General features: G+C 43.8%; 4 protein-coding genes across 7 annotated transcripts; 2 read left to right on the top strand and 2 right to left on the bottom strand.

Moving 5' to 3' along the window:
* Positions 1 to 32: 32 nt before the first annotated feature.
* YIPF1 (Yip1 domain family member 1) lies at positions 33 to 6,245 on the bottom strand. Of its 2 annotated transcripts, none has more exons than XM_048313109.1 (10): positions 6,154 to 6,245; positions 5,971 to 6,044; positions 5,116 to 5,249; positions 4,606 to 4,686; positions 4,412 to 4,499; positions 4,173 to 4,289; positions 2,990 to 3,156; positions 2,298 to 2,480; positions 1,332 to 1,426; positions 33 to 370 (listed from the first exon to the last, which is right to left on the bottom strand). In XM_048313109.1, the coding sequence occupies exons 2-9, from the start codon at positions 5,999 to 6,001 to the stop codon at positions 1,337 to 1,339; spliced, it is 891 nt and encodes a 296-aa protein (XP_048169066.1). In that variant the 5' UTR covers positions 6,002 to 6,044; positions 6,154 to 6,245; the 3' UTR covers positions 33 to 370; positions 1,332 to 1,336. The 2 variants fall into 2 exon arrangements, with proteins under 2 accessions (XP_048169066.1, XP_048169065.1); XM_048313108.1 differs by having other exon boundaries at positions 5,116 to 5,279.
* Positions 6,246 to 7,400: 1,155 nt separating this feature from the next.
* Positions 7,401 to 11,813, top strand: DIO1 (iodothyronine deiodinase 1). 2 transcript variants are annotated; one of them, XM_048313161.1, is made up of 4 exons: positions 7,402 to 7,799; positions 9,229 to 9,372; positions 10,469 to 10,668; positions 11,146 to 11,813. In XM_048313161.1, the coding sequence occupies exons 1-4, from the start codon at positions 7,469 to 7,471 to the stop codon at positions 11,209 to 11,211; spliced, it is 741 nt and encodes a 246-aa protein (XP_048169118.1). In that variant the 5' UTR covers positions 7,402 to 7,468; the 3' UTR covers positions 11,212 to 11,813. The 2 variants fall into 2 exon arrangements, with proteins under 2 accessions (XP_048169117.1, XP_048169118.1); XM_048313160.1 differs by lacking the exon at positions 11,146 to 11,813 and having other exon boundaries at positions 7,401 to 7,799; positions 10,469 to 10,746.
* Positions 9,694 to 19,265, bottom strand: HSPB11 (heat shock protein family B (small) member 11). Of its 2 annotated transcripts, XR_007205432.1 has the most exons (6): positions 19,059 to 19,265; positions 18,519 to 18,625; positions 18,140 to 18,208; positions 12,984 to 13,027; positions 12,298 to 12,520; positions 9,694 to 11,202 (listed from the first exon to the last, which is right to left on the bottom strand). XR_007205432.1 is itself a non-coding variant. In XM_048313162.1 (5 exons), the coding sequence occupies exons 1-5, from the start codon at positions 19,154 to 19,156 to the stop codon at positions 12,413 to 12,415; spliced, it is 426 nt and encodes a 141-aa protein (XP_048169119.1). In that variant the 5' UTR covers positions 19,157 to 19,265; the 3' UTR covers positions 12,295 to 12,412. The 2 variants fall into 2 exon arrangements, 1 of the variants encoding a protein (XP_048169119.1); XM_048313162.1 differs by lacking the exon at positions 9,694 to 11,202 and having other exon boundaries at positions 12,295 to 12,520.
* Positions 19,266 to 19,338: 73 nt separating this feature from the next.
* On the top strand, positions 19,339 to 25,942 carry LRRC42 (leucine rich repeat containing 42). The gene is made up of 8 exons (XM_048313114.1): positions 19,339 to 19,419; positions 20,298 to 20,785; positions 22,902 to 23,033; positions 24,074 to 24,192; positions 24,554 to 24,642; positions 24,725 to 24,838; positions 24,984 to 25,068; positions 25,457 to 25,942. Exons 2-8 carry the CDS (start codon positions 20,313 to 20,315, stop codon positions 25,711 to 25,713), a joined length of 1,269 nt encoding a protein of 422 aa, XP_048169071.1. The 5' UTR covers positions 19,339 to 19,419; positions 20,298 to 20,312; the 3' UTR covers positions 25,714 to 25,942.
* Positions 25,943 to 27,322: the final 1,380 nt, after the last annotated feature.

Here is a 27,322-nt window from a genome sequence, read left to right on the forward strand (position 1 = left end):
TAAGATGCTTTGTGCACAAAATATGGATCACATCGCCTTCAGAACGCTTTATTCAGAGGCAAAACAGTGTAGTGAGCATAGACTGAATTAAAGAAAAAACCAAAATAAATTCCCTCCCCCCCCAAAAAAAAAACCAAAACATAAAAAAATCCCAACCAAACATAAAAACCCTTTCTGTTCTGGACTGGGATCAATGGTTCGCTCTCCTCATGGAACCAGTCAGTATCCAGTGAGCATGGAGATGTCCATGGGACATCACTGTCCATCCTGCTGCAAAATACAGCCCCCGTCCTTGAAGTTTCCATGGTCTTCAGTGAAAAAAATCATCTAAACAAAACTACTGTATAGATGGAGGAAGTGGTGCTGTCATCTGAAAGAGACAAATAACTCCCGTGAATACTTCAGCTCCTCACCAGAGGACACAACAGCACACATATTTAGGTCTCAATACTAAAATTCATTACTGTCATATTGATTCTTATTAGGTATCTAGAATTAAAAACTGATTTTGCAGAAGGAAATGCCACTGAAGTTGACCTGGGTGACTGGATTGTGTAATTTTTTATGTGCCTTTTGCTAGGCACATTTGGCTATTTTTTATATTATTTGTTTATTTTAAATCGAATATAGCTTCTATTCAGTAAATACCCTGATTTTCACAAACACACTTGTGGCTGGTGTACTTGGAGTGGCCTGGCCTTTACATGTCTATTAGCCTGCTTCTGGACCTGCTCCACAGAACTATCCAACAGAATTCAGATGTCATCTCCTGCTGGCAGCAGTCCCAGATACCAGGAAGCAAATCCTCAAGCTATCCCACAGAAGGAATGCAGTCCAGAGGGATGGATGGCTCAGGCTCTGAGTCAGCCCTGCCCAGAGCCCACACGGATGTCCCCACACACAGCCACTGCTCTGGAACGCTGTCTCAAACAGCAAGGGGAAAAATCCAATCTGCTTTTTACATTAAAAGGAAAGAAAAACTGGAGTGTAACAGTTTATTGCTTAAGTTTCACTCGTGCAGAATTCAAATAAATGCTTTCGGGTTTTTGTAAGGGGCTGAGTATATTATTTATTTAACTATGAGTCTCTTCACCAAGAGTAAACCTCAAAGAAAAGAAAGATAACCTATCTTTGCTCCTCAGTCTTCTCAGTCTTTACATCTGTACTTAAAACTTACAACTGAAACAAAGTTAATAGATGTTATTTATACATAGACCCCATTTAGCAAAATTAATCCGTTAAACCCCTTTCCATTCAACCACAGTGATGGAGAAAAGTTTCAAGATGTCTGTGATGACTGCAGAAAAAAACCGTTTAGATTGAGTTCTTACCTTATTTAGTGACTCTTTGTTATTACTGTGGTTCCATTGTGAGCAGGGATAATAGGTGCAGGAATATCCAGTTCAGGGGCATCAAAAAAGTATGCCTACATTATCAGAGGCGAAAAAAAATTAGAGAGAAACATACTGTGCTGCCTTATCCCAGCTCCTTCTTTCCATACCCACCAAACACAGCTACAAACACAGCACTGAAATGGCAAATTTGAATCTTTTTCTGTTTTTATCAATTAGAAAGAGTCAATTAAAACAGTACTCTGAACTGTACTTTTAAATTTAACTGTTAGCAGCCAAGGCCTTCGAAAAAGACCTGTAGTGGAAAGGGTTGGATTGCAGATCCAAGGACAGTTTTGTTTTGCTGTTGCCTCCCTGCACACTGAGCTGTGGGGAACCAAATCTGTCTACCCTGGAAGCTGTGGAAGCTGAGGCCTGGCTGATACCCTTCTACCTAGTTCAACAAGGAAACAAATAATTTAAGTGTTCATTGTGTATTTCAGTGGCATCAGGGTCTTCTGTTTCCTAACACTTACTGTGTATGAAAACACAAACCTGCCAAAGCCCATAAGCACATGCTTAATATTGAACATTTAATCCTTCTAAAGGACTAAGCATAGTACTCATTGGAATAAAGTGCCACTGGATACTATAAAGATTAATGCTTTGCTGATACTATGATGAATTCCAGGTACATTCAAGAGTGTTCTGTGGGGGTTGGACTCAATGACCATGATGGGTCCCCTCCATCTTGGGAGATGTTCTATGATTCCATAATTGATTACTGAATTTATTACCAGCACTGTCAGGGTCACATTGGCATCAATTTTTCGCTACATTTAAAATAACTGGAATTTTTACATCAGCGGTTTTCCAGTGATCAGCCAATCCTTCCTCCCCTGTCCCATAACATGCCACCTGTCCTAGGAAATAGGAGATTAGGGCAAAGGAATGGCAGTGTCCTACCAAACAGCCAACAGCCAGCAGGGCGTGAAGCAGCAGGATGGTGGCCACGGTGGCCACTGCGATCCTGCGGTTGTCGTCTCGGACCGCGGGCCAGAAGGTCATCACCAACACGGACCCCGAGAGGCACAGCGAGAACACCACCAGCACCCAGCGCACCACCTTCTGCGGAATGATCCACAAAATCTGGAAAAGGCAGGGAAAGGGCTGTCAAAGGGGCCGTGTGTTCTGTGACACGCCATCCCTTCCAGCTGATTCGTGCACAAATTAACTCATGCCTTTATCTGACACATCTCTGTTACTGGAGGAAAGAGTAAGAGCTTCATTCCCAGACACAACAAGAGCGAATCCCAAGTTATGCCACTCCCTCCAAGGCCTGTCCCCAGCCAGGGAAACTTGTCTTTGGAGCCATCAACATTGCCTATCTGTTCCCTGGGGACACACACATCCCAGTTCTTGAGGCTGTCTTCTGGGCTCACCAGCAGCACCTTGCTTGGGTTTGCTGCCTCTGGGGAAATGACCTGTCCTGGGCTTTTCCAGCACCCACAAGACACATTTACATTAGACAAGCTTCAAGAAAAAGAGCAAAAGATTCTCCCAGTCCCGAAATTTCAACAAATATCAAAAATATTTTAAGAAACAGCAAATCTTCTCAAGCAGGACAGGTGAGAGGTGCACTCTTTAGCCATACATACCGCGGTGGGAATGTAAATGAAGAGGGAGTAGCCATATACACAAACTATCTCCAGGAACGAGTAGGAGACAATGTTCATGACTTTACTGTTCCTCCACATCAGGAATCCCCAGAGAGCAAGGGGAACAAGCCAAGCATATGCATAAATCGTTGTAGCTGCTATGGACACTGGAAACACAACAAAAGATTTAATTTTCTACTTTGAATCCTGTCAGAATCAAAGGTGTAGAAGCATTCAGCATGAAAACTAAAAAGCTACCTGTGAAGATACTTCCAAAAGATGGAAGCCCGAATTATTAATAAACTGAGAACTTTGCATTTATACCTAGTTTACACTCACTACTCTGCCAGCACTTCAAGTTAGTTTAAAAGTAAAAACTTCAGAAAAAAAATCTCTTGGTATTTTCAATTTCTTTATTACACCTGTGTACAAAATGCTGTTGGTTTCAGTTGGAAAGGAAAAACCACAGAGGCAGGAAAAACTTCGTTAAAAATAGAAATTCAGCTACTAGCAGCTAGTGTCAAATCTGAAATTATTCAAGTGACTGCATTCCCAAGTGGCAGCGTTCTTCCCAGTACATTAAGGATTTTGGAAACAAAGAGAAGCTGTGTTCCTTTGGAGGGACAGCAGCTTCCCTCATAACACAAAGACAGATATCGAAAAACTGGCTCCTCATTCTGAGTTCTTTGGGGAACAGATCAGTGGAACATCTTTTGTTTATTTCTGCATTTGCCAGAAGGTAACAACTTCCAGCCCTTGGCAGGTGGTATGAGTGATAATCTGATCTGGTAATTTTCTGCCTGAGGCCTGCAAGTTCCTGGGAGGCCACAGATCCAGGAAAGCACCCAGCAAAGCACCACGGTGGCCAGTGCTGGGCTTTCACTCTCTGTACAAGGAGACATTCACTAAGGCTAAAAAATAACTAATTATTCCTGCTTGCTCTTCTAAAACCCTGGAACTACTTTATGCTCTGGAGAAACAGGGTTCTGCCAGTGACAGCCCACCTTAAGGACTTGTTTCACATCTCTAAAAATTTAAAGACAGTAATCAATCAAAAGACTCTGCTAAATCAAAGCCGTGACCTGGTTTTATATTACTTCATTTGCACATTAAAAAAAAAAGCAAAAAACACCCCACAACAAAAAACCCAACCAAAAACCCCCACAAATGACTACTTGCAAACCTTTTCTGAACTCAGGCACGTAGTGGTACGTTGGTTTGCCCAGATGGATGAAGAAATTCGAGAGATTGCCACTAACAGCAATGGTGAACACGAGTGTGGCACATATCCAAAATGGACCTTAAAAGGAAACAAAACCAATAGCACACCCTCTGCTCTCCTTTTTTAAGGCTAGCAAGTAAGAAGAAATATAAACTCAGAATATTTAGCACAGAAAATAACTTCTCACACCTTCTACCTACCATAAAGGTCGGGATTGCTGCGGATATACAGCCTTACAAAGTTCTTCCCTGGTACTGGGAACACTGACCCTTTGATTCTGTCCAGGACCTATGAAACGTAAGGATTTGTCTGACTGGCAATGCAAGAAGGTAAAAAACCTCAATGGATAAGGCATAATTCAGACAACAGCTCTCCTCTGGAGCAGAGTATTAACCTGGTATGTGTCCACATCGAAGAAGGTCTGGTAGTACTCAAAAGTCCAGAAAGGGGCACTTTTCTTCTGTCCTGCAAGCAGCTGGGTGGTGGGAAAGGCAACATGGAAAGTGTTACAAGCAGGCAATTTATACATTACTAGCTCATTTACACTGTAGTCACATGATTTTGGCACCAAAACAGCAAACAAACTTAACTGGGTGGTACTTCCTATGAATTATGTAATGGTTTCCTTTCCCCCTCCAGTATCTGTTAGCAGTCAGTCTCTTATCTCCCTGTAAGCAGAATTGTGGCCTGGGATTCTAAAGAGCAGCCTGTTACTACCTGCTGCCACATCATCTGTAACACACACCCTCAACACCATGACATGTTCCTTTTGCTGTCAGAATCACAATCTAAACCTCTTCTCTTTTAAAATCCATTCCTCCTTGTCCTGTTCTCTGCATGCTCTTGTAAGAAGTCCCTCTCCATCTTTCTCACAGGCCTCCACCAGCAGGTGTGAGAGCATTACCTCTGTTTTATCGGAGTCGTCAGTGCCCAGTAACTCATCATCCTCTTCCCTTCCTGGCTCCTGCAGGCGGCTGTGCTGATTCTTGGGGATTTCGACCGGCTCATCGATGCTTATGGTGGTGGCATCAGGATTTGCTGCAAGCAAATTAGCTGCATCGTCAAATTCTGCAAATAAGTACATCACAAAACAGGCGATGATCAAAACACTAAAATTTTTGTTGTCATGGCTCAAAAAACCACATAAAGACCCTGAGACAGTGTAATCGCTAGCTTAGGCATGTTGGGTACGATCTGTTTCCTAAAGCCCAAACTGACACGGATCAAGCTGAACCTTTACTCACTTAATGAAGTGTGAGGCCACCTTTCCTGCCAGTCTGCCTGCAGGATGTTCCAATGGCCCCAGCGGAGCCTGCCCTCCTTCCCTGCCAACAGCCCCGGCCCGAGGACAGCAGGTCTCTGCAAGGGGAGGGAAAAGCTGCCTCTCTGAAAAAATGGGCACTTTTAATATTCTCCAAAAACCGACAAGAAATTTTTTATCAAAAACTAAGGAAGTCTGAAACCGGGGCCTTTTGCAGGTTACAGAGCGCTCTGCCCCTTTCCAGCTGTCACTTTCCACCACACAGGATTTCAGTCCACGATTTCAGTCAACGACGGTTGCATTTTTTAATTCGCCAGCAGCACAATTTCACCTCAGAAAATTCAGGACACCTGACTCCCCCATCCTGACCCCACCTGCAAAACTCCCTGGACGTTTTTATTCTGCGAACGCTCAGAATCGCTGCCAAAGCCTCCAGCGCCTGACGGCTCCCCGAGCCGGGCCCCAGCCCCGCGTCCGCACCTGCGACATCGCCTTTACCTTGAAATTTGAGGTCGTCCGCCGTCGCCATTCATCCGCCTGGATGAGGATCAGCTCCCCGGGGCCCGACCCTCCTGCAAGAGGACAGGGACAGCGCTGGCACGAGTCCTGTCCCCCGCGCTGTGCCAGCGCTGCTGTGCCCCGCAGCCGCGCCCCCCGCCCGTGCCTCCGTCCCCGCCGCACCTCGGCTCCGCCACGGCCCCGCACCGCCGCTCCGCTCCCTTAAAGGGGCCGCGTCCGCCGCGCAGCCGCAGCCAATCAGCGGCGCCGCCGGGCGCCTCTGCCCCCGCCCCTCGGGGCGCGACAGCCTCGACGGCGACGCGGCTGGCACCGGCCAATCAGAGCCCGCGCGGCGCTTCCGCGTGCGCGCTCGCCCGCCCCCTTAAAGGGCTCGCCGCGGCCCCAGCGCGGCTGGTCAGGGGTGCCACCGTCGGTGCACAAATACACACTGGGGCTGTAGCTAAGCATACGCTTATACATCTACGTACACTGCATGTTCTGATAACTGAGAGTTTTATCAGAGAGTCACAGAATGCTTTGGGTTGGAAGGGACATTAAAGATCATCCCGTTCCATCCCCTGCCGTGGTGGACACCTCCCACCAGACCGGGTTGCTCCAAGCCCCGTCCAACCTGGCCTTGGACACTGCCGGGGATGGGGCAGCCACAGCTCCTCTGGGCACCCTGTGCCAGGGCCTCACCACCCTCACAGGAAAGAATTTCTTCTTCATACTTAATCTGAACCTGCTCTCTCTTTGTTTGAAGCATTTCCCCTTGACCTGTCACTCCAGGCCCATGCCAATGGCCTCTCTCCATCTGTCCTGTCTCCCTTCAGGTGCCAGAAGGCCACAATTAAGTCACCACAAAGCCTTCTCCAGGCTGAACAATCCCAGTTGTCCCTGCATTTCCTGCTCCATCCCGCTGATCTTGGTGGCCTCTCGAGGCCTCACTCCAACGGATCCACATCCTTCCTTTGCTGGGGGCCAGCTGGCTATTATATATAATGGAGTTGTTTGTTTGTTTGTTTGTTTGTTGGGGTTTTTTTATCTTTCAGCCCCAAAATGCCAAACCCTGGAGTGCAGCAGAGCCCCAGACCAGGCAGAGCAGGAGGAGCAGGACACTGTTTGCACAGCATCTGCATCACCCCAAGGCCTCAAGCATCAGCACCTTAGTCTTTAGTCCGGGATTCGGGGAGAACACCCTGATCCCGCTCCTCTCATTAGTAAAACACAGACCACATTTGTGGATGAGCCTCACAGCTCTGCAGTGAGCACCACGCATCCACCCTGGCTGCAGAGGATGCCTTTTGGTGCAGCTGGAGGGAGCACAGCTGACAGGATCCTTGCTCACACAGCGACTGAAGTGCAGGCAGGGGACAGTGTGCAAGGCAAGGCAGAAACTCAACCAAACACGTGAACGTTTTCCCTCCCCCTCACCCTCTACCTTTGCCCCTACCTCGCATTGTGCTCCCATCGGGAGCAGCCAGACCTCTCCACCACGATGTTTGGCCCCAGGGTATTCCTACAGAAAATCCTGATTCTTCTGCAGGTTACTCTGTCTGTTGTTGTTGGCAAAACACTGATGATACTGTTCCCTAACGCCATGAAAAGGTACATCCTAAAGATGGGCGAGAAGAGCAGAATGAACCAGAATCCAAAGTTCAGCTACGAAAACTGGGGCCCAACCTTTTTCAGCTTCAAGTATTTGCTGTTTGTGCTGAAGGTGAAGTGGAAGAGGCTGGAGGATGAAGCCTATGAGGGACACCCAGCACCCAACACGCCGGTGGTGACCCTCGGCGGGGAAGTTCGTCACCTCCTGGATTTCATGGCAGGTCAGTACTTGAGCCGTGTAGCTGGGTTTGGTTTGCTGAGAGCATAAATGAGGAGTTTCTGCTGAGGGAACAGGGACAGGCAGCTGGCACCTGAGTGCATCACGTGCACACCACCAGCACTCACTTCATGGAGAAGATGCAGCACATTTACTCCAGCTGCCTCTTGATTTTCTGCTGAAAGCCAAGGTAATAATTTGCTTTCAGGAGAGAAGGCCCAGAATTGAACCGTTTGCAATGATTCACAAGTGTTGGCTGTCGTTCCCTGTCCATACAGAAAATTCCACACCAACTCCCTTAGCCAGCCTAAAGCCTAGAAAGCACAGGGTGGGTTTTTCCAGATCCAAAGTGGCTGGGAATAAAGCAGAAGTAGCTGCTTTGTACTTTGTCCACTGCCTCCCACTGAGATCTCAGCAGAACATGGAATTAATAATTAAGCTGCAGCCTCCATCCCCATGGGAGGAATTACATCCTTCTCTCACTCTGCTTTCCTAATTATATAGAGATATTTATGTAGGAGATGGGACGCAAAATGGAAGAGAGATACACAGATCTACATGAAGGTACCACTGTTATTTAATTCTTTAGGATGTGGATCTGTGTTAGCAGCAGCTTTTAAGTTAACCCCAGCCAGAAAGATCTTGAACAAATTTCATGTAATTTAGCATAACCAGACTAAAAGAGGTGCTTAAAAATCCTGCAAGCTCTCTTACATCAAGGTCTTGCAAACAGATGCCAACACCAACACAATACTGTGTTAATTTGTAAGCAACTGCAGATACTTTTGCCAGTGTAAGGTTAGTTTAATAATAATATATAACCAGAGTTCTGTTTGGACAGGAAATTGCAGAAATACATTGAAAGCATGAAAGCCTGTGATGCATGACTGAAAAGTCTGCAGCTTCCCCTCAGCTCAGCTTGAACTGACACATCTAAAAAAATCTGGACATGAAAAGGCACTGGGACTCTGTCCTTAATGCCCACCCCTGAACCACTGTCCCTGGATAACCTTGCAGAAGGCCATGTTTAGTATTTTTGAAGTTGCTCCATACTAAAGATCCCTGGGAGGCTGAGATTTTGGATCAGTTCCCTATCCCAAAAACGTTGGTAGCTTGAAAATTTGCCCTTGTGATGAGGAAAAGAGAAGCTGTGTGACTGCAGGGTGCCTGCTGCCTGTACTGGGCAGGGCTCCTTCCGGTACACTCCTTGCTGGATGCGGCACAGATCAGAGCCAGGCTAGGAAAAGCACCTTTAAGCCTGCTTTGCAGAGATGCAGAGGTTCTGCTGCTGATTTTAATGACCTAGGAGAGGTTTATGGAATCAGTGACTTAGTGTTGCCCAGGAATCTCTGCACCAGAGGCTCAGTTCAGTCTATTTAGTTCTATCCTTCCTCCCTTCGCTTAACCACAATTTTTTTTTTTTTTTTTCCCAGATAACCGACCTTTAATCCTGAATTTTGGAAGTTGCACCTGACCTTCATTTATGTTAAAATTTGATGAGTTCAACAAGCTCATCAAAGATTTCAGCTCAGTAGCAGATTTCCTTATCATCTACATTGAGGAAGCTCACGCAGTAGGTACAGTACAAACACCACAGTGATGCCAACCACAGCTTCAGATGTGTCATTTCCTCTAGAAAAAAAAAGCGTGTTAGCAAAGGAGGGGGCTGAAAACAGGAGAGAAACCTTCAAATCAAGTGGCAACACCACATCGAGGGCCCAGTTTGTGTCCCTAATTCTCCTAAGATTTTACTCACACATCTGACTTTACACTGAGTTACTCCTGCTGAAGACACCCAGCTCTGTGAAGGACAGAGTTATATGTTTTAAAAATTGCATCTAAGTGTTAGTGCAGCTCCTTTTGGAAAGAGGAAGAAAAGACATTTCATAGAACAAAAGTTAAGTGTACAATGCCAGCATGTTATGTGTTAACAGAAAAAACCCCTAGTTTTTAACATTTTCCAAGGACAAGACACAGACTCCAATTTGAAAAATTTAGCAAGCAAACAATGCACCCTTGTTTATCTACACTGGATTCTAAGTAACACATTGGCACTGCTTTTATCCCAGGATTAAATGTTTTTCTAAAACCTAACATTTATAGTTTTCTAGCAATATGTCATTTTCAGCAGCTGAGAATCAGGTAATGACTAAGTCAGTCATCAAACCCTTTTAACTAGTTTTTACTTTATTAGGAAGAGTTGTGTGCAAATGTTTGTTTGCATAGTTCTGAAAAACAAAGGTGTGTCCTGGCTCATGTGTTTCACTTCTCACAGACCTATAATTTTGGTTTATAGGCTTAATGAGTACAATCAAGTAGAATGAACAACACTGACAAAGCTTGCCCAAATAGAACATATATTCCCCTCCTGGTGTATTTCTATGGTCGATTTATGTGGGAAAATTTCAGCTAAAATCCATCAAATATTTCTGAATCTGGGGCAAGGGGAAAATACAGTTTGATGAAATGAAAAGGAAAAAAAAGCAGATCTTGGGACCACTTATTTGAAAAGCTCTAGTGCTCCCATAGTCTTTCATTTCATGGCAGGTTTTGGTATTAAGAATAAACTGCAAGATTCTTTTAACCTAGTTTTGGGATATGACACACAGTATATCTCCACCCTTGCACCTATTCAAAATGTTCCTTGCTAAATCCCTCCCTCATTTGTTTTAGATGGATGGGCTTTTAAAAACAATGTTGTTATTAAAAATCACAGAAGCCTTGAAGATCGAAAAATTGCAGCCCAATTTCTTCAGAAAAATCACCCTCTATGTCCAGTGGTTTTAGACACCATGGAAAACCTGAGCAGTTCAAAATATGCTGCGCTGCCAGAACGACTCTACCTGCTCCAAGGAGGGAAGGTCATCTACAAGGTAAAAAATATCCACAGCAATGAGCAGAATATAGAGATTTTAAAATTTCAAGGTAACTTGAGACTGCTTTACATTTAACAGTCAATATTTCATTCTGTTTGAGAGCTAAACATTTCACAATGCACTGTAACTGTGGAGAGAAATGAACATGCAGCACAACCAGTCTGAGCCTTTATAATGTACATATTTGATGTACACCCCAGTCTTGCTCAAACATTTATCTTTTGGCTCACTACTAACCCGAGGTACATCTAAGCTGTGAGATCCAGGAACACTTCCCACCTGCAGGATCCAGACACTGGCTCTGTCCCAGTGACACAGCAGGGTGTAACCAGTGCATAATCATCTCCCAGGGATGGCTCCAGTGGAAAGGGAGCCCAGGCACACCTGCCCACAGTTCTGGTGCAGCTGCTGTGCTCTGAAGGACTTCTGCTCTGTCTGCCTGAGCATCACTGTGTCATTTTATTGCCTTTGCAGGGAGGAGTGGGGCCTTGGAATTACCACCCCCAGGAGATACGTGCCATCCTGGAAAAACTGAAATAGAGAAAGAAGAGGACTTCGGAGTAAAGACTATTTGGATAAAGAAGTTCGAGAATAATTTTTCACAAACATAAGACTAAGGAATAAAAAAAGAATTTAAAAACAGCCATAGAGACAAGAAGAAAAAAAAGAATGCTTTATGGGCATCTAAGGAGCATCTGTAACGAGGTCCATTATGTCTGTCTAGAGGCTTTCAAGTGTCATCCTTGCAACACCAATTTCTGTTCTGTAGTAACTTACTACTCTTATACCACATGCAGTAATGTGGGAGCTGGGTCCACTGAGCTCTGGATACCAACATTTACACTTGCAAGGAATATCCTGCAGGATAAACTTCAGGGTGGTGACATTTGCAAGAGGCTACTGGCATGCAAAGCAACTGATTTCACATTACTAGACACATTGCACTTGTATATTTAAAATGTTCCCTTTCACTGACTTCAGGAGGCTTCTGAGCAAGACAATCTCTATCAACATCTGTTTCCATGAGTATTTGTTATGATGGTCCCAGCATAAAGCACCGGCGGCTGTGACCTGATTGTAGAAAATATTTATAGAAACAAGGGATTGAGCTACAATTATTCAAAGTCTATCAAAGCACTTCATATGGCTTCAGTTTATTTCCCTCCCTGTCCTGCCTCTCTCCCCAGGTTATTTCTAAGCATTAGCAGATATTTATATTCATTCTAATAATCTCTGAGTTTGAGCTGATCAGAAAGTTACCAATTTAAGGACCTTTGAAGGATTTGTTTGACAGTAGGAGGTAATACATCCCACTTGCGTAGTTCACACTTCTTTTCTATTTACCTCAGAGCACAAGGGAAGCATTTTACAGGAAATCGAGTTTTAATTCATGTATTATGAAAGCCTGATATAAACATACTAACTTAAATGGACTCAGTTATGCTCAAGTGTTCTAGGCTGACAGTTTAGGTTACAAAATGAGAAAGCTGTTACTACAATTAACAACAGCCCTGTGTTGTGGTTGGACTTGATGATCTTAACAGTCTTTTCCAACCTAAATGATTCTATATTCTCCTATTCTATTCCATACATTAAACCAGCAAGGAATACATACCACATCCATACCTTCAAAAAACCACTTTAATACAAGGGTCTAATAATAAACATGCTCTGCAGGGCAGCTATCAAAATGTAACTTCCTTATAAAAAAATTAAATGGAGGCCCAAATTTCAGCTGGACTCAAGTGTTCTCTGCCGTGCCCTCTGCCATCACCCGATGCACTGACACAAAATGATCAAAGGCAGATTTGATGACAAAACGCAAGTAAGTGGCTTGGAACTCAGGAAGCTGCAGAAGGAATAAAAATAATGTTATTGCATTCTCTGTAGTAACAAAAATACGAAACCACATTTGCAGAAGTTTGTTGGACATAAGGATCTGGATATTTCGGTGTCTGATTTTGAACTGCACATAAATCAAACTCTTTGACCTGCAATTCAAAAAACTCCCATCTCCTCCTGAATTCTGCAGCCTTAAAGGCAGCAATTGAAGGAGGGAAGATTGGCACACTTCTGGAAAGGGCCCTTGCACATTGTCAGGAGCACTAGGCAGGTGCAATTTCATAGCATAATCTACAGAGGAGCAGCTGGGAAGTGCAGTTTCACACCACAATCTACAAATTCCTCTCTTTAACACCAACTGAGCAATAATTGTAAATAAAGACATGTTTGGGTTCTTTTATGGTTTCTCCCCACTTAGTCCAGACATCCCATATCATGAACCACTACTGATGTACACTCTAAATACTCACTGGAAATTCTTCCATTTGGAGCTGTCCTTCTGTGTGTTGCAAATCTAGAAAATATATTTTAAGGTAAATAACAAAGAATAATGTGCAATGCTGTGAAGTTTTCACTGGACCCAGAGTTCAAATACTATGAATTTACACTGCACATAGACATTGTTCTTTTTTATTTTCACAAGGCGATTCGAGAGAATACTTTTTTGCAATATCCCACTGTGTGTATATATACCCTACTCATTACCGTGTTATAAAAGGTCACCCAAGAGGCACTACAGAAAGCCAATCCCCAAACCAAACAATGCAGGAAATGGCACTCTATTACACTATGTAAGCCTGGTTTTAATTTTTGGAACATGAAGTGCACAAGTAGTGCTTTTAGCCCTTATACAGCATTTTACTCTCCAAAGTGCTGCAGAAACTAGCAGTGTTCACAACATTCACTTAAACATGACTGTTACATTAATGTCTAATAAAATAATCATCAAGCCACACTTTTGGATGTCATATGAGAGAGCAGTTGATGAGTTGAAGGTAACAAAGGGTCACTTCTTCAGGGCCAGAAATTACTTCAAAAATACAGACTTTTCAGAATCAGCAATCTAGCAAAGTTGTAAGACAACTGTGTGGTATGTTGAGCAGTCCTGGAAAAAAACAGACCACTGGAATATGTTTCACAGCAATGCTAAATTTATAAACTTCCTACGGCCTACTAAAATAACATTTCAAGATCTATTCAGCTTGTGATCTTACCATGCTACTCATGTTAGAGATAAAAGAAAATTAAATTCTATGTTTCTGAGGAATATGAACAGAATGACTGAATGATATTAAGCAGGACCTGCAGTGAGATCCTTTGTTGAAATCAGTTTTAAAATGAATGCAAAGAGATGGTTTCAAAGAATGTTATTATGGTCTATAATAGTTTCTGAAAATAAACTGTGTTTTCTATATAACTTTCATTACACCTCATTGCAGATATGGAATATTTGGTTGGATTTTTAATAATTCAAGAATTTATTTTCAAGTTTTCTTCTCTTTTGCTAAGAAGAAAAGTGAAAGAAAAGGTGTGGCAAAGTGATAATTTTGTATCAGATAGGCTCCTGTTTATTTGAAGTTAGGTTGTTTTTAGAAAAACACATGGATTGTCTAACTGTCATCCTTTGACTGTAATTTGCAATTTTTAAAATAAGTTTATCTGTGATTTCCTATTAAGCAAAACATGCCAGTTTTCCTTTGTTTAGGGAGGCATCCAACCTTGCAGCTTCTCTGCCTTCTAGTCCAGCAGAAGAATCCCTTTCTCAGCAGCAAACCCTTCCACACACTGAATTCTAGTTTCCTAACAGCTTTAGGGCAATGGAGCCCAAATCCTGAGCTGGTATGAATTACACAGCCTCTAGCTGGGGCAGTGGAGCATAATAATCTGGGCTGAGAGAGTAGTTTAAACTTTTGGTATCCATCTTTCTCAGACTAAAGTAATCTCTAAGAAGTAAATGCAAATCATCATTCAAAGCATGCCCTCATGTGAAAATGTTAATTGTAGACACTGGGAAACAAATTTTTAAAGTTAGTGAAGAAGGTGTAGAACCCATTCTAAAAATATTGGCCAATGTGAGAAGCAGAGAAGTCAAGAGAGCCAAGGGGCCAAACTTGTGATAATCTTCAGGGGGCTTATCTGAACCAAGTGTCCCTCTGACAATCCTTTAATAAATTAAAAAAGAAGTACAACCCATATTAATTTTGTTAGTCTGATCCTCCTTCAGATCTTGACCAGACATTTATCTGATATGTGTCTGCAAATTAGCAAAAATAAAATTCAAAAAAATAACAATTCTTTTAGGAAATAATAGAAACCCTTTTAGCTCAGTACTAAAGAAAACAAAAAAATGGATACAACATGGATAGCTTCAAGTTTCGTCGAGGCAATTTTGTATTGTCATTCAAAATGTTATAAAATTCAGCAAAATGGCTAACTGATACAAGAATTACAAGAATTTTATGTCAACATACATGAAGAGAAAAAGCATTTAAAAACTTGCTGTACATTTTCAGATTTCCCAGAATGGATTATTTTAATCAAAATTAATATGGGCATTCATGCCCTGTTTTTCCTGTTATATCACCTTTACACTGACATTTAATTAAGTTCAATGGAGTTATTTCTAATTTACAATATAGCATGTAAGAAGGATCAGATCCTGAGACTTTAATGTACCTAACATCACAATATAAATAAGCATCCTTCACTGTGAATCAGAAACCTCTAAAATAGATAGAGAGCTTAGTACAGGAGTATCAAAATGTTAGGTAGGAGGGGCTTAGTACTTTTGGTCTTTAAAAACAAAACAAAACCAACCCACCAAAAAACCCAAAATGGCAACAACAAAACCCAAACTTCTACAATATTGTACATATTTGTATTAAGCTTTCTGGATTACTTCTTGGTATGCAGTTTTAATATCCTTCTCTCTTTGACAAGGTCAGGTCTGCTTTCTCTTTAAGGCAGCTCAAGAGATTCAAGTTATAGCTAATTGGTTTGATTATTTGTTCTGTAACCTCTAATTCCCTATGACCTTTTCCAAGCCCATTTTCAATTAAATGGGCCAAACTAGTAAAGCTTATACTGGGCTTTTGGTGAGACCTGTCAGAATGTCTTGACAAATTAAGTGTTCCACGTACTAGGTTGCTTTCAGACCAAATGCAACTGCAGAGTTAATGCTGTTTTTCTTTTAAGGTATATCGTTTGTCTGTACAGAACCATTGATTTTCACAGGAAAAAAAACTACAACCAAACAAAAAATATTTCTTTTTCTATACTATCCATACAGGCTGGTCCCTAAAGATTAAATGTGTGTATATATATATATATGTGTGTATATATATATATATGTATGCATCCAACATTGTAACTTTAATCTTTTTCTTATCCACTTCCCTATTTGATTAAACTACACTGCCTTATACAAGAAGTCCACCTGTAATTGGGATAGAAATATCCTTACAGGGTACAAACATTTCTAGTTAAAAAAAATGGATTAAGAAAACCTGAACTTTTCCTTTAAGCTGAGCCATCATTATCAAGCATGATCATAACAGAGAATTGTTAAAACAAGACAGGTGTAACTGGTGTTTTGATTTAGACTTTACAATTATTATAAATGGCATGACTGCCCTTTATAAGAAAACAAAAAATAAAGCTCCCTTGTCACACCCTGCCCCACATTTGACAGTGGGATGTGGTGTTGACTTGTTTCAGGAAACCTGTTTTCTCTTTGGCTTCGAAAGACCTACATTTGTACTTGTTTTTATAAAACTGTCACTCTGAAGTAAAGCCCAGCAATGATTCCATTATCTAGAACAATGAATGGTTGGGATATGCAAAATGGTAGGAGGAAAAAAGGGGGGGAGAAAAGTGCTTCAAGCAGCAAGTTAACACCTTCCGGAAGGGACTGAGTACCTTCCAATTGACCTTAGTTCATCTGCACCATTCCTCCTAGCACTTGCTTTTCCCACACCACAGTACAAAGCCTTTTCTGTGACGTCATCCCCTGCTAATCACGTGCGCTATCCCGCGAGTTCCTGCGGAGGCTTCTGAGTTTTGGGTCTGGAAATTCCCCGGAGTACGGAATGGGGGAAAACCCGGACTGGATTTTTCCCGGAGTACGGAATGGATTCGGGAGAAAACCCGGACTGGATTTTTTCCCGGAGTACGGAATGGATTTGGGGGGAAAACCCGGACTGGATTTTTCCCGGAGTACGGAATGGATTCGGGAGAAAACCCGGACTGGATTTTCCCCGGAGTACGGAATGGATTCGGGAGAAAACCCGGACTGGATTTTTTCCCGGAGTACGGAATGGATTTGGGGGGAAAACCCGGACTGGATTTTTCCCGGAGTACGGAATGGGGGCAATCCAGACTGGATTTTTTCAGAGCAGTTAGTTATATTATAATTGGAATGAAAGGCAATTTGCTAGCTGAGATTATAAAATATTAAAGGACAAAAAGGTAGAAAAACCTCCCAAATGCTGACCTCTGGCCCAATAAAAGGAAAGTGATAGAGATACTGTTTCCCTTACACAGAAAGAAAGACAAGATCATTCCTGAGAAAGCAGACAAGAGAGAAAGATGAGAGTGTGCAAACTGGCAAGGACTAGCACTGTAAGAAATGCTAGTATTAAATCTTGAGGAGCTGTTAAAGCAGGTGGGGCTCGTTATCTCCTACCATGACTCATCCTTGGTAACTCCCTCCAGGTGTTATCTCTGTTTAATGGGCAATCAAGGACCCACCACGTGACTCACAGAATTACGTCAAGCCATTGTCAGATGCTCCATGCTCCACCCAGGGGGAGGAGCCAAGTATCCCCACCTGGATCTAATCTGGGGTTTGGAACAAAGCACAAGCAGCCCTTAACTCCTGGATTCCCAGAGCTAGCACTGCACCTTCAGGTGAAGACCAAACTGTTTCTACAGGATCACTGCTTCAGCAGGACTTCATCTGGACTGCTACCACCACCCTGACTAACGGAGTGTCAGGCTGCATCCTGACTCTGTCAGTGTTCTTGTGCTATTGTCTTCATTTCTTTTAATTTTCCTATTAAATTATAATTCTGACTTGTGATCTTCCTCTGGTTTGTTTACAAACTAGTACATATTTAAATCACTTAGTCAATATAAATAGCTTTCTTTTCAGATCAGATAAAAGATACGTAAACTTAAAGATCTTTTTTAAGAGTCAAAAATTATTTTGAAAATATCTTGAGATATAATAATTGCCAAGGGGAAAAAAACTCCAATGCATTGTTTGCATACGAAAATCTCAACAAAGTTCCCTTTAACAAAATTCAAAACATAATCATCTGATAGTGCATATCTTCAAGGGTCAGATAAAAGTTTCATATATTTTTTATGAGGCTCTTCTTGTTCTTGTGTTGATAGCAATGGTACAGGCCTGCTGTACAGTGAAATATAAAGTTAGTTAAATAGTGTATTTGTGCAATACACAGGTTTCTTCTACTCCCAGCCTCCCTAAGATGGCCTGCTTTATTTCTATTCTTCAAGAAGAGAGGAAGCAAAATCCTACATAAAAATGTATGAGGGGTTACAGTGATTCTTTGAAAAAGACCAACATTGTTACCACAAAACCACACAAACTCAGGAGTCTTACCTTTTTCAATGCACTGTTCAAAACCCACAGGGTCTTTAGATGTGCTTCTTTCAATCCTTAAGGTCCGCACTAAAATATATATAAATTTGAAATATCAACACAAGTTCTGATTCTTTATTGATAACTGTATTTATTCTATTACTTTACATCCACAAAGCACTTTCAAAGCACTAATTTATTTCTTCTCTAAGCTATGGAGATTGTGGACATGAAGGACAACGGCTTTGTGAAAATGAATCTTTATGTGAAGTTAAATGTTTATGAATCTGTTAAAAGTGGCTGCTTACAGACTATGAGACTACTGTGGGAGCTTTCATTAAGGCACAGACACACACTTTAATATAGCACGTATTACCTACTGTAAGACACAAAGTCTTACCCAAATAACACTGGATGGCGACTTTGCTGATTTTTACACATTTGGGAAAACCAATAATCAATTCCTGTGGGAACATGCCTGTTGTCGTCCAAAATGTTTTGGAACTTCTGTGGAGAGAACAGGACAAAACCCTCAACTGCAGCTTTCCATCTATAACCATCTTGAATTAAATTTATCACAGAAAAATACGGACGGGAAAGGAAGAGAGGAAAGGGAAAGGAGAGGGGTGGAAAAAGACGGTGGGGAAGAAGGGAAGGAGGGAGGAGAAAGGGGGGGGGGAAGGGAAGGGGGAGACATTTTTATTTGCGGTGCTTTCAGCAGTGCCCTGTACAACGATGGGGCCGCTCTCTGGAGGTGTTTACAACTCGCCGAGCAGGCTCTGTACCCTGGCGGCACCACACGAACCCCGCAATGGCGGTGGGCCCCGAGCAGTTCCACTCCGCGGCGACTGGAGCGTGAGGGCGAAGGGCCGACCCCGGCCCAGCCCCAGCGGGCTCCGTGCGGGAGGAGCCGCGCCCGCGCCCCCGCCCGGCCCCTCACCCGTCCGCCACGCTCTCGGCAGGATGCTCGGCATCGCTGGACGTGGCCAGGACGAGAGCGGCCCCCGCCGAGCTCCGGCACCAGTCGGCGGCTTTCATCGCGCACGGCGGAGCTGCCGCTACCGGGCAACGGCGGCGGCCCCCCCCGCACGGCCGCTCCCGGTGCGGGAGCTGCGGGAACCCGGGGCCCTCCCCTGGCTGGGCGGGACCCGCCGCTCCCGCCGCTCCCGCCGTGCCCCGCTCCGCCCCGCCCGCTCCGCCCCGCCCCCCGCGGCCCCGCCCGCCGCCCGCGGGCGCTGCGGGACGGGCGGCGGGAGCGCGGAGCCCCGGCCGGGCTGACGGCGCGGCCCCTCCCGGGGCAGGTAGGTGGGGGCCGGGAGGATGGGGGAACGAGCGGGGCTCTGGCCTCCCTGCCCGGGCGGGGCGAGGACCCTTCCCCCTGTGCCCCTTCCCCTTATTCCGCCTCCCCTTGTGCCCCTTCCCCTGGCGCCCCTCGGGGCTGTGCCCGCTCACGGCGCGCTCACCCCCGGGCACAGTCCGATCCCTTCACGGACCCTTCCCAGCGTGGCCCCCGACCCCGCTCCGGGCTGGACTCGATCCCTTTGCCCCCGCCTCCCCATCCCTTCGGTACCCCCGGCCCTCCTCGGGCAGGGCCCGATCTTCTCCCACCCCTCAGGACCCGGTCCCCAGCCCCGCAGGGCAGGAGCTGAGAGGATCCCGTCCCTCTGCTGCCCCTCGCCATCGCAGCTCTGAGCTCTCCTGCCCCCCGCCAGGACCCCGCTCACGAACCAGAGCCCCCCGGGACCGGCTGGGCAGGGGGCACCGGGAGATGCCCACCCTCCCAGGGAGGGAGGTTCCAGCAGTCTCCATTGCCCTGCTGCAGTCAGACATGTGCCCTCTTCCTCCTCCTCCTGCTCCTGCCTGCAGCAGAGCCAGGCCTGGTTGTGGGGACACTTCCCACTCAACCCCAGCTCCTCTCCCGCTTCCCCTGCCTCCATCCCGGGCGTGGGATCCATCCTGGGCCTCTCAGCCAGCCCGGGGTCCAGTTCCCACTCGGATGGGGTGTGTGGTTTGGTGGCAGGCAGCTCACACCCCTGCTCCACACAGCCTGGCCTCCTTGCACCACAGGGCTACGTGGCCATGCTCAGGGCTCTAAGGGGAGCTGCCAGCTTTGGGGTCTTCCCTGGGTCGTGTTTTCCTCTGCGGCTGTTCTTCACCTGTCTGTGATTTGTTTTTACAGAGCTGGTCGAGGGGAATGTCGTACTGTCTCCACTCAGAAAGCCATTTGGATACTGGGCCAATATACGTGCGTGAAAATGGGAAGCTGCACGTGGTAAATCCGGGTGCAGGCGGCGTACAGAATGTCACTCCCAAAACAAGACCTTTTAGTCTGTTTTCCAGAAGTTTTTCAGTGGAGCTTTGCATGAACAGGGAGGACGATAGGGCAAGGAGGCAGAGGACTGATCATTTCATCTTCACATACACTAAGGAGGGGAACCTCCGCTACTCAGCCAAGTCCCTCTTCAGCCTAGTGCTGGGTTACATTTCTGACAATGTTGATCACATTGACTCGTTGATTGGTTTCCCAGAGCAGATTGCTGAAAAGCTCTTTTCAGCAGCAGAAGCAAGACAAAAGTTCACAGAGCCAGTGACGGGACTGAGAGCTCTGCAGAAGTTCACTGAAGCCTATGGCAGTTTGGTGCTGTGCTCACTGTGCTTGCGGAACAGGTAAGTGTGTCCCCTAACAAATCTTGTCACCTGCCAGGGCTTTCTGCTAGCACACTTCAAGCTTCTCCTAAATTAAATTAAATAAAAATATATTTTGGGCTTATAACACCACCTAATTTTAATGGAATGCCCTGAGCCTTATCTGATTCTTGTGCTTGCTGCCTTTTGTCCCATCCCTTTCCTACAAGTGCAGCTGCAGGTTTCATTTTAAGATACAAATCATAATACAGGTAACAGACTACATCTGTTTTAACCAACAGGGGATCTTACATGGAGGATTCAACCTGCAACTATTTTTTAACAATAATGATCAGCACTTCTGTGGAAATCCATGTGCTTAGTGCTTTCTCAGGCATTTCATGGGATGTTTCTGTAATTGCTGTTTAAAAGCTTTTTGACACAGCTGACTGTACAGATAAAATACACCCTTGCAAATTATTTGGGTTTACTAAGTATAAGCTTGCTGTCCTGTCTCATTCTGGGGGCTCAGAAGAAGATACAGACTTGTGGGTAAGTTGCAGGTTTTGAAATCAGGCAGATTGTACCTTAATTTATTTTTGTTGCCATCCCCATATTGAGTGTACTTTAACAAGGTCCTGATTACAGTCCAGCACTAGTTTTTCCATCTTCTCAGTGTCCACATCTTTCACTGAAAGAGTCTTGCCAAGTTTAAAACTGGTTTATGGTTTTAAAGCCTTGCTCCTACTGAAGTCTTTCCCAATAATAGAGCCCGTCTCTTCCATCTCTGCCCTTGAAAAAGGGATGGTTTATCCAGTTTAAAATCAAAGTACTGGCATATTCATCTGAAGTGCCAAGGGTGTTCTGAGCACAGTAGGAATGTTTGAGTAGAAGTCAATTATCCTTTGTTTTATCCTTTAAACCTACTCCCTTTTTATCTCTAGCACAGATAATTTTATGGCCTTAATTTAGAAATTAAGCTACTTCTGGCATTTTTTGCCATTACAGAAAGCTGAGTTAAGTATCAAGTCTTTGAAATCCAGGAAGTAAGGCATTAAGGCATTTTCTGATGAATGTTATTTCTAAAAGAGCCCACTCTCCTCTCCAGAACCCCCCTGAGCTAGTAATCTCTCTCAAGAACTGGCTTGTGCTCTGACTGACTGTATGTAGTGCTTTTTGCAGAGCCAAATTGCACAGCAAAGGGTTTTGGGGGGTGGTTTGATGGGGAAACTTACACTGGGAGGATATTAAGGTCCCCTTATTTGCATGGACTAAGAGGTGTTCCTGGAGGGATCAAATTAATAATCACCCCCAGTTTATGCAGTGACGATGCTGACCTCGGGGTGTGTCTTGCCATGGGGAATATGAGGTAAATTCAGGAGAGATCAGTGAATTTTGAGCTTGTCTTGCCACAGGGGCAGCATGAGGTGACTGCAGGGGAGGTATTGAGGGCTACGTGCTCATTACTGCATACTCATGCCTGCCATTCTTCAGTGGTTTGTTCCCATCTCTAAACCTCCTACTGAATAGCTCCAGCACAGATGTTTGCGTAGCTGCTGAGTGAATCAGACCAGGGAACCAGCACAGCTAAAAAAATAACCCACTGAGGAAGTGCTGCCCGGGGTGTAGCCGCAGCTCTGGCCAGTCCTGGACTTTTACCACGATCATGTATTTTATTGACATATATAAAATGTAAAATTTTGCCACTGACAAGCTATCCTGTCCTGTTTAAAATCCACATTTGAGGTGGATTTTAAACCTGGATGAACGCGGATTTGTCTATACCCTTCCTAGACACTGAGGAAGAGCAGTTGGTGAAGCTGACTTAGGATAAACTGGGATATTTTCCATTATTCTGAAATAATACAACAGTAATCTCTAAAGAAGCTCCTAATAGTAATATTTGCAAGTTGAAGTCTTGTTAGTCCAATTTTTTGCATCAAAGCAAAACCATGACAGTGATTTAAGGAGAAGGCTGGGAATTCAGACATGTTGTGTGCCAGCTACACGTAAAGAGGTACTTAGTGCAGCTGGGTAATTTCTGTCAATTTTCACATAGATCCTGAGCAGAAACGAGTACATTGTGCTTATGACACTTGAGGATATAGACACCTTCTTATGTGCCTGAGCACCGATGGAGTTTTTTTTGCCTTTGCAGATACCTGGTTATCTCTGAAAAGCTTGAAGAAATTAAGTCTTTCCGGGAGCTGACGTGTTTGGATCTCTCCTGCTGTAAACTTGGAGATGAACATGAGCTGCTGGAACACCTCACCAAAGAGGCCCTGTCTAGGTACCAATTTCTTGAGCTAAAAATGACACTTTCTTTCCTACCACTAAGCAGTTCAAAGAATCAGGCTGAGACTTTAAAGGGAAGTTTCAAAGGCTGCAGAGTGTAAGGTTGAAGATTTTGGTTGTTCATAAAACCTGTTCTGGAGGTAAACAAAGTACAGAATTTATTGTACACAAGGCACATACTGAATCATGAAAAGTACTAAAAATATGCAAGATAATTTACTGTGTCATGCTTTTAAATCAACGTTTTACAATTTTCATTGGCTGGGTAAAAAATATATCTTAGGCATTTGCAACAGTTTGACACTTACGTTTCCTTTTTCAAGGGGGAACTTTATCAGCCAAGTTTTTAACAAAACTAGTGTTCTAGACGAAGATTTCTGCAAGCAGGAGGTTGAATATTTGGTTAGTTAACATCTCAAACTGGTAAATTTTCTATTTTTGTTTGGTAGTAAAGAATGACAAGTTGAGGATTTTGGAAACCATAAGTAGGATGACTGCTGATTGAGGATGTTATGTTGCTCTAAGATTTTGGTGCATTTTGCATCAAGGTTTTGTCTTGAAGTGCTCTGAAGAGAGCACTTTAGTGTGATATTTTTTCCTGAGTTTTGTTAATCTATGTTATAATACCTCATTATTTTCTTAAAATCATTGCTGTATCACTTATCAAATCTGTCCTCTCTCATTTTGCCAAGCATTTTTCTTAGTTTTGAGTGCATTTCAGTTTGGCAGCCTTGGTATAAAGAACTTCAGGGTATAAAGAAGCTTATTGTCTCTGTTGGCAAATGTTTGGCTCTAGGATCAGTTTGTCACTGGAGCTGTGGGAATAGCTGCTCAAGTAGTGCTTCTGTTGAGCTAGCAGGGAAATATAAAGATATTTGTTACTCCTGCTAACCCAGGCTCCTTTGTCACTACTTTTTACAGTGAGCCTGTAGGGGTTGGCATAAGATGACCCTTCTGACACAGAGTTTTAGGACATTTTGCAAAACTGTCTGAAAAAATGACCATAAACTACATGTTTGTGTCTCTTCCTGCCAGCGTGAAAAGGCTTCTCCTGAAGGACAACTCCCTGTCAGATGCTGGCCTGCGCAGGATGACAGCGCCTGTCCGTGTGCTGAAAAAGGGGCTTGAAAATCTGCTAGTGCTGGACTTGTCCTGTAAGTGCTTCATGTTTCATAACAGAAAGAACCTGTGTCCTTTCTGATAAAGAGTTTGTCCTCCTTAGTACTGAAGCAATACAATTAATTTGTTGATTGCCGTGAGCCAAGTGCTCAACCCCAGATTTCACCAGCAACCTGCCAGAAGGCACAGGGCAGACATGAAGTCTCAGGCATTTGCTACTTACATAAATAGTTTTGGGACTTTGAGAATTGGCATTGTAAATATTTGTATTTTGATAATTAAGAGGGGAAAAGTCAGTCTTGTTCCAGTATTAGCTTTTGGAACAAATACTTCCTTGGTATTTTGATCATCTTTTTCCACATCATGCAGCTTAATTAACTTTACTTGGCCTCACAGGTAACCCTAAAATCACAGATGAGGGAATTGGATACCTTCTTTCTTTCAAGAAATTGAATTGTTTGGACATTTCTGGGACAGGTCTCAAGGTAAAAATAATGAGAAAAAGTTTATTGGACAAGTATAATAAAAGTTCTTGCCCTCTGACTGTGGTATTTCCCTTTTTCCCAGGATGTCAATGCTGTCATTAAGCGGCTCCAAATGCAGATAGGCCTGGTTCATTCAAAAGTGCCTCTGAAAGAATTTGATCACAGTAACTGCAAAACAGAGGGATGGGCAGAACAGGTAAGGGGGGGTTAAATCTGCTTTACTCTCTAAAAATTTGCCTCATAGAGCACGAAATCGCTGAATAGGAAAGAACAAGGGATGGAGTTGTTTCAAATGATATTTCTGTAAATTTTTTTTTTAACTCCTTCATCTGTTCTTTCAGACAGTTCTGCAGTGGGAACAGGCAGTTATGGAGTCCATGAAGCCCCAGCACAACTTGAGATCCAGAGCAGCAGCTCTTCACTTCTGTACGTAACTGCATGGACACCACGGAGTTGATTTATTTTCTTTTCTATGGGGAGTACTTCCATACTTTATGGGGTTTTAGTACAAATGGCATCTCAGCCGTGCAATTTTAGCCCTTTGTGTAACTGCATTACAATGTACTTGAGGTTTTTTTATTTGTTAGACTGCTGGATAATTCAAGTACAGCACAGCAGCCTGCTTAGGGCAACATATAACAATTGATTTTTTTCCTTAAAAATCTGAGTCCAAAATATAAATTATATTTTTTCCTCTGGACATTTCCAAGTTGGCTTGGCCAAAACAATTTGTACCACAAAGTTATGCATTTTACAGGAGAATTCTGTTTTTCCCAAAATCTAAACTTGATTTTTTTTTTTTTTTTGCTTGTAGATGGCAAGACACACAGAATAGAGGAAGTAGTCAAATGCACACTGGTGGAGCCAGAAACTAAAGCATCTGGAAACTTGCAGTTTTATAAGGATAAAGTTCAAAATTGCCATTTACCTTTGAAAAAGGAGGTTGCAGGCAGCCACGAATTAAAGAACAATAAAAAAAGAGCTTTGGCTGAACAAGAGAGAGAAAGGACTTCCAAACAGAAGCATCTGTGCCTCACTGTAGAGGACTGGGATTTGTTAAATACCTACTGAGTCAGAAAGAAGTGGGTCTTTTGTTTGTTATTCTCTTGCTGATGAGAGGATTTGGACATATTGAGAGGGAGTGACAAAGGAGACAAATGCTGTTAAATCTGGTTGCTGTGCCATGCCTGTGGGGTAACCTGTGCTGGGGGAGGGATAGAGACAAGAAGGTTGGTACTACTACTGTATATTTTCAATACATAATAATTTTTTCAAATAAAGTTTTTGTTGTCATCCTTAACTTACTCTTCTGATAAAGGTATTTTTCACCAGAACAGCTGGACCTATCCCTGCTCTCCTGCTTCTCAAGGGGCAGGACACGAATCACTGCAGCTCATCTGACATGAAGCTGCACTGGGCTTGTCAAGTGCCACAGGATGTTTACAGTGCTGCTAGAACAGAAACCTCAGCCTGAAAGCACCAGGCTGTGCTGATGGGGCTGTGGCAGAGGGAGGAAGCACAAAGGATAAGCACAGGCCTCTGGGGAGGGAGGCACGAGGCTGTAACACCTCACCACAGTCATTGCAGAAGCCCAAAGTGGAACACAAGTCCCCTTCCTTTCTCATTTTAGCCCAGGACATGAGAGCTGGAATGAGGTTACTGTAGAGATTATGCTCTGCAGTTGTAATATATTCTGCCTGACAAAAATTCACTGCATTTGAGATCATTCTGTGGTTTAAAACCCATTTTCAGTGTGCCTGCAATACACTTAACTGTACTTTCCCATCTGAAAACATTGAGGGGCATTTTGATTCAAATATGAATGATGCAGATCAGCTGTAAAACACCTTGACACTCAGACCTGTTTTGTGTTGGTCTGTGCAGCTGTAATGCTGCAGGTAACTGTTTATCATTGAATTCCTGCCCTGAGTGTTTCCATCAAAACTGGCTGAGGTGCACAGTGCCCATCATTGTCCTCTTAGGCCTCATGAGGCCAAAGATTTTCTCCAGGTTTCCCCTACTAGTGCTTCTTCAGAGGGTATCTTCCTTTTTACACTGTTGTTTACCATAATTCATCACCAAGAAAAGCAGCACATCCTTGGAAACCATGAAGAGGCCAAGAAAATGAACTTCAGCTCAAAAATGCATAAAGAACAAAACCCCTTTGTCTTTCCCTTACTGCTGAATTTTCCTCAAAAAAAAGGACTACACACAAACAAAACAGGCACACTTGCATTCAAATCCTACTTTCTTTTCCCAGAACCTCAAGGCTATTAATAGCTTCCCCTGACAACTACATCAGCTCTCTGCTGAGACAAATAATGGCACAAATTGTGACTCAAAACAGCGGCTCAACGGGGAGGAAGATGTGCAATCTTCCCCCTCAAGCTGCTTCTGGTGCAATTGCCACCATGGAATTTTTGGCCAGCCCTCCCACCATTGGAGATCTGCTGATCTGACCACGGAGAGATGCACATTTTTTTACCAATCCCATTACCTGGGCCCTGTGCTGAGCATGAGGGTTCCTGTATTTTTTTTAAAAGCTGATTAGTTCAATCCTTACTGCACTGGGATAACATTTTACAGGCACAGAGAAAACAAACCCTGCACCCTGGCCAGGCCTGGAGAGGGACAGGTGAGTAAAAGCAGCTTTAACATTCCCCCATGCAGAGTTTTGCCA

The sequence above is a fragment of the Corvus hawaiiensis genome, chromosome 9 (assembly GCF_020740725.1).
Source record: "Corvus hawaiiensis isolate bCorHaw1 chromosome 9, bCorHaw1.pri.cur, whole genome shotgun sequence".
NCBI lineage: Eukaryota > Metazoa > Chordata > Aves > Passeriformes > Corvidae > Corvus > Corvus hawaiiensis.